This window comes from Meriones unguiculatus, chromosome X (assembly GCF_030254825.1).
Source record: "Meriones unguiculatus strain TT.TT164.6M chromosome X, Bangor_MerUng_6.1, whole genome shotgun sequence".
In the NCBI taxonomy this organism is placed as follows: Eukaryota; Metazoa; Chordata; class Mammalia; order Rodentia; family Muridae; genus Meriones; species Meriones unguiculatus.
The window spans coordinates 103,717,420-103,723,511 of NC_083369.1; the positions used below are offsets into that span (position 1 = coordinate 103,717,420).

The 6,092-nt window shown below is 43.5% G+C and overlaps 1 protein-coding gene across 1 annotated transcript; it reads left to right on the forward strand.

The window, feature by feature from the left end:
- The first annotated feature begins 3,601 nt into the window (after positions 1 to 3,601).
- On the forward strand, positions 3,602 to 4,986 carry Ldoc1 (LDOC1 regulator of NFKB signaling). The gene has a single exon (XM_021629169.2). The coding sequence runs from the start codon at positions 3,736 to 3,738 to the stop codon at positions 4,183 to 4,185; it is 450 nt and encodes a 149-aa protein (XP_021484844.1). The 5' UTR covers positions 3,602 to 3,735; the 3' UTR covers positions 4,186 to 4,986.
- Positions 4,987 to 6,092: the final 1,106 nt, after the last annotated feature.

The following is a 6,092-nucleotide window of genomic DNA, read 5'->3' on the forward strand; positions in this document are numbered from 1 at the left end:
ATATTTAGAGTGTTTCCTGTTAACAACACCATTATTTACTAAAATTTCATTCAATTATGAGTTTATTAATTGAGTACTTTTAATTTAAAAAATTTTGAAAAATAAATCTGGAACTCTTTCTGGGCACTTTGATAAGCTGGGAAGAATAAAAGAAATGTTCTCATTCCTGTCTTTTTCTTTTCTTTCTTAATTAATTTTTTTTGTTTGTTTTTGTTCAGAGGTCTTTAAAACGTCTAGATTTAGTTTCCAGATAAAACAGTCCTTAGATACATTTGGCTGAGATGATTACATAGGTTTGACTCTGCAAAGTGACAAGGATCTTTGTTTGTCTTACAAAATGTTCCTTTTAAACAGATTTATGCAAGCTATCCTCTGACTTCTGCACTCACCACTCCCCCAAACACATATGAGCACATGCTTGTGTAAAAAGTACATGGAATTAAAAAAAATCTTCTCCAAAGTTACTTTTTGTTCCTAGAGGCATATCTTAATGCCACATGTGCTATTTATGCCTCTCTGGTTACCAAGAGACCAAGACATATCTTTTTTTATGTTTATTTCAAGAAAATTTGACAGTCTGGCTGCTAGGTATATACTGAGGCAGAACTTGAAGCATGGAAGGTAGATACAGCAAGAAACTATGCATTCATTGCCCTTAGGTTTTTATTCTTGACACATGATACAGTCCAAACCACTAAAATGAAGTTAATGAGTCTCAGAAGACTGTCTGTCTTTGCCTTTGACACCTTTAAACAGGTCTAAAGGAACAGTCACAGGTCACTGATGGGGAGAAAAGAATGAGGAAATCTACCTTCACCCTTGAACACAGTGAATGGTAACAGAAAATCTGATGGATCTTGACACAGGTATGTGAGCCATATGCCACCCAAATGTTACTTAAATGACTATTAGTTTCTATATATGCTTCCCACTGGTACTGATTTTTCATTTTCTTCCCCACTGCTTCCTCTGTTATCTATCTCCAACTGCCTGTCCCTACTGCCTGAAAATTTAGAAATACTGCTTTACAAAGTCCCTGCTCAGCTCTTGGTATTTTTGAACAGGCCGATGCCTGCCTTCCAAGATCAAAGGGCTCCCCAGAGGAGTTACTGGTGCTTATCTTATCTGCTTTACTTCATCCATGGTTGCAGAAACAGGACAAAGGTAGTCTTGGCCTCCAAAATGTTTGAATTTTGTTAAGAGACAGATGGTCAGAAGGTAGAGAGTTTTCTGGTCAGTTTGACCTTGTTTTTTCTATACCTTGCATCTAAACTGTATTGACTTCAGCTACTGGCTCTTGCCATCTAGTTATGGTGGGCAACCAAGAGCAGCTGCAGTAGTCTGTATTGTTTCAGATGATTCTAGGGCCTCTCTGACCAATAACTGTTAAGGAAGTATCCTGTACCTGGCACTGCGATTTTCATTTAATAACCTGTGTTCTCAGGGAGTAACACTGTCTATCCATAATTCATTTTTATGCATTATATTTTTATTTAGCTTACAAATTGGTAGGTTTATATTTTGCCTCTTTGTGTATTCTTACCTGTACTCTCTCTTCCAACAATCTTCTCACCCTCACTAAATCTTTAACTTCCAGTATTTCAAGGAGCTTCTTTTCTAGTGGGAGAGTTCATAGTATAGTATAAGACAAGGACACGTATTTTTTTTTCCTCTTGATTTCTTTTTCACCACTGTGTGGCTTCCTTTTTTCTATACTTGGGCTTTGGCTCTGGCTTTCTCTTCCTTAGCCTCTCACCTCCATGCATCACAGTTCAATTTAATTTTAAAGGACTAACAAAGATTGATTTCAAAGATTTTTTTTTCAATTTTATTTCATCAGCCATGTTTATCACCAGGAACAAATGTTTAAAGTGGATGAAAGACCTCAACATAAATCCAGACTCACGAAATCTGTTAGAAGAAAAAGTGGGAAGAGCCTTGAACTCACTGACACAGGAGACAACTTCCTGAACAGAACACCAACAGCACAGGCTTTAAGATCAACAATCAATAAATGGGACCTCATGAAACTGAAAAGCTTCTGTAAAGCAAAGGACACCGTTGTCAGAACAAAATGACAGCCTACAGTCTGAGAAAGGATCTTTACCAACCCTATATCAGACAGAGGCATGTTTTCTAGAATATATAAAGAATTAAGAAGTTAAAAAGCAACAAATCAAGCAATCCAATTAAAAAATGGGGTACTGAGCTAAACAGAGTATTCTCTGTAGAGGAATCTAGAATGGCAGATAATTATTTTTTTTAGTTTAATTTTTATTTATTCATTTTACATCTAAGTCATAGACTCCTTCCTTTCTTCCAGGTCCCACCCTCTCTCCCCGTTTCCCCCATCTCCCCTCCCCTACTCCTCAGAGAAGGGGAGTCCCCTGTACCCATATATCCTAGCATTATCAAGTGGCATCAGCAATGAGTGCATCCTCTATCCCTGTGGCCTGACAAGGTAGCTCTGCCAGGGGAAAATGATCGAAAAGTAGGCAACAGAGTCCACAGTTAATTTACAGCAAACATGGCAGTTTACTACTCAGAAACAAAGACACTGATAACAGGACATGAAAAGAATCAATGCCAGGATGCTTGCAAGTGGATACCCCTTGTACATTTTCCAGATCTTTTTAATGAAATTGTTGGCCTAATTGGGACTGAGCAGATCCTCTTCCACTGAGGCCAGGCAAAGCAGACTGCCAGGGGGAAGTGACAGAAAAGCAAGCAGCAGAGTCCATGTCATAGACAGCACCTGCTCAATTCACTAGGGGATCCACATGAAGATCAAGCAGCCTATTGTAGGGCTGGTGAGGGGGAGTTCCTCTTTTCTGAGAAGAGGAGAGGGGTTAGGGAAAAGAGCGTGGGAGGGTGGGGCAGGGAGGAGAGGAGGGAGGGGGTTATAATGGGGATGTCAACTGAATATATAAATTAAAAGAAAAAGAAAAATACAATGTGGTGGCACAAGCCTTTAATCCTAAAACTCAGGGAGGCATAGGCAGGCAGAATGCTGTTAGCTGGAGGCCAGCGTGGTCTAAAAACAAGTCCAGAACAGCCAAGAAACCCTGTTTAGAAAAACCAAAACCAAAACCGAAAAAGGAGTTTATTATCTACTAAAGAGAAATCCTTGTTGAATAAATATATTCATTTATATAAATAAATCATTTATTTACTTAATGAAAGGCAGCGCCCCTTGTGAGTCTTAATGGCTTCCTGCATTGCGGCCCTCAGGTCAGTTTCAACTCTGCAGGCCAGCTCTGAGTCTCAGCGTCTGTGCTTTCGCAGCCCTCCATTGTGGTGAGCTTAGGCCAGCTCTGAGTCTCAGCGTCGGTGCTTTTGCAGCCCTCCATTTTAGTGAGCTTAGGCTTCCTAAGCTAAGGGCTAAGGAAACTGGCGGTCGCCAGCGGGGGATGCGCTCCTGGTCACGCCCTCCTTCTCAGCCAAATCCACCCTTGCTGCTAGCCTGCCCCCCCTCCATGGTTACGTCTCCCTGCAGCCAGCACCCAGCCCTCAGCCCTAGCCACGCCTCTTTTGCCGCAGTGCGCTAACGCGCGGGCGCGCTGGCTCCCAGAGTGACTTTGTGGGTGGAGCTTCCACCGCTCGTCACACCCGTTGCTTATAACCCAGGGTCGGCGCTCCTCTGAGCATACGCACTTCCTGCTAGGCTTCTGTGAGCAGCTCCGCAGAGCTAAGCCGTTCCCGAGCCCGAGACCGAATCCTTCCAAGAGGTTCGCCATGGTTGATGAGCTGGCTTTGCTTCTGCACGCGCTTATGATGAAGCACCGCGCCCTGACCGTGGAGAACAGCCGCCTCATGCGTCAACTGCGGGTGCTGCTGAGTGAGAGGGCCAGTCTGCTGCGCCAGGTACGTGTACCGAACTGTCCGGTACCCTTCCCCTCGAGGTTTAATGGCGAAAGGGAACGGCTCCCCGAGTTCATTGTGCAGACGATGTCTTACATGCTTGTGAATGAGGACCGCTTCTGCAACGACATCTTGAAGGTGGCGTTCATGATCAGCCTCCTCTCCGGGAATGCTGAGAAGTGGGTGGTGCCTTACATCCTGAAGGATAGCCCTATACTGATTGATTATCGGGCCTTTGTTGATGAGATGAAGCTGCATTTTGGCTGGGATGATGACGAAGATGATAGTGATGATGATGATTACTACGACGAGGATGATTACTAGGCCACAGCCCCCTTAGGCCTAGATGGGGAGGGCCCAGCACGCCGCCTCTTCCCCATTCCTACCCGCCTCAGCGCTCTCCCTTTGCATTGCCGTCCTCTTCCCTGCCAGTCTGGCTCTCCGTCATCCCGTTTAGTGCTTGTCTTTGTTCCAGTTACCTGCTGAGTTGGGCCTGGGCCTTGTTCAGAAGCTCACAGTGTTCAGCTGTGATTAATCCAGGCACCCTTCTAATCCGAACTGTGTTTTGAGCTCCAGCCGTTGTCCAGACTTGTTTTAGAACTGGTCAGACCACCTGCATTCCTGGCGCTGACATCATCAGAGCCTCCAGCCATCATCCAGCTGCCCAGAAGCAGATGCCTGTCATCTCACTGCCACCACCCGTCACATCTCATCTGCAGCCATGGACTTTTCAAGATAAGGACCAATCAGAAGATGGCGGATCTGGCTACACCATTTCAGACTCTGATTTGGACAGATCACCAACCCTTGAAAGGGGCCAGTCTTAGAACCTGGTTAGTGTTTATCTACTCCTAGGTTCCTTCACTGCCTGACCAGATTACTGCAGGAGCCTGATGTGTCTGCTGGACAGTTAAAATGTTGGCATTTTTTTTTTCTCATGCGTCAGTTTTGCACAGATGTCATTTTTCTTTCATGATTGCAGGAGTCTCACAATTGTGTACATGTGGACAGAGTAGTACTAAAATAAAGACAAAGGAACAGGCTTTCAGCCCAGACCCTCTCTGGTACCTGGAAAAAGTAATGTCATTCTTTTCAATAAATATCAAGCACTGCAAAGCTAAAAAATGTTGTCTTTTTATTGTTAACTGCTGTCATTAGCACTCTCATCCCCCTTTTATTTCATTACAATCGGGTAACTTGGTTAATTCCCAGCCTTCTCCCTTTCATTTGTAGGCTTCAGAAGACAGCTGCGACAGCGTTTTAAAAGCTTTGGTGAAGAAGTATTGTCTGGAGCCTCCAAGGGGACATAAAGGGGTGGCTGAGTAGGGGAATATATCTCAAATTAGGTCGCTATTGAGAATGAAAGGGGAATTATTAGTTTTTTAGTTAATTAAATAATACAATATTAAGGCTTAGCAGTTTCAGTAATGACATCACTTGATTTATTATACTGCTAAACCTCAGGATGAAATGGGATGCTGGTTATCATGTGATTAGTAACCTTACAGGTGCAGATTAAATCAGTTCGTGCCCATAAGGCATTTGGAACAATGCCTGCTACATTTTTCAGCACACCACAAGCGTGGTTGGTTCCTTCCAAGCCATGAAATCAAAGGCTCAGCCAGAAGCTTGCTTGCTATAAGACTGGCTTTAGCAGGAAAATGTCAAGGTAACTTGGAACTGAGCAGAGTGTGGAAATAAAAGTGACAGTAACCCTTTCTTTGCGGATCATAGGAGACATCAGCATGAGAAGCATTTTACCTGGTAAGTACACAAAGGACAGAGCAGGAGCAATTTCTGGGACTGAGGACACGTGCTTCCTGGAAGACACCTGCTTCCTAGGGACAGGTGGGAATAGGGAAGGCTTGACAAAGAAGCTAAGGTCTGGGTGGAAATGGGGCTGTTCCAGAGCTGCTGTGCTCAGTGCTGCTGAATAAAGAGAATTGTGGCTGATTTAAAATTCAGTTATCACTTTCCCTCGTCTCAGAAAAACACTCGTGGAAGAGTAACAGATACGCTTTAAGACATCATACATAAGGCCATAGAACCAGCATTTCTTCCTCACTAGAAAGGGGTGGAGGGTTATTAGTGGACAAGAATTAAGTAAAACACCCACTGATACTAAAATTAATATATTTATTCCATATTTATGAGCCAGGTATGCAGAAAGGAGATATGATACATGGGTGAGTTCAGTGCCTTTTATCTCATGATGGCTCTATATTGTTCCT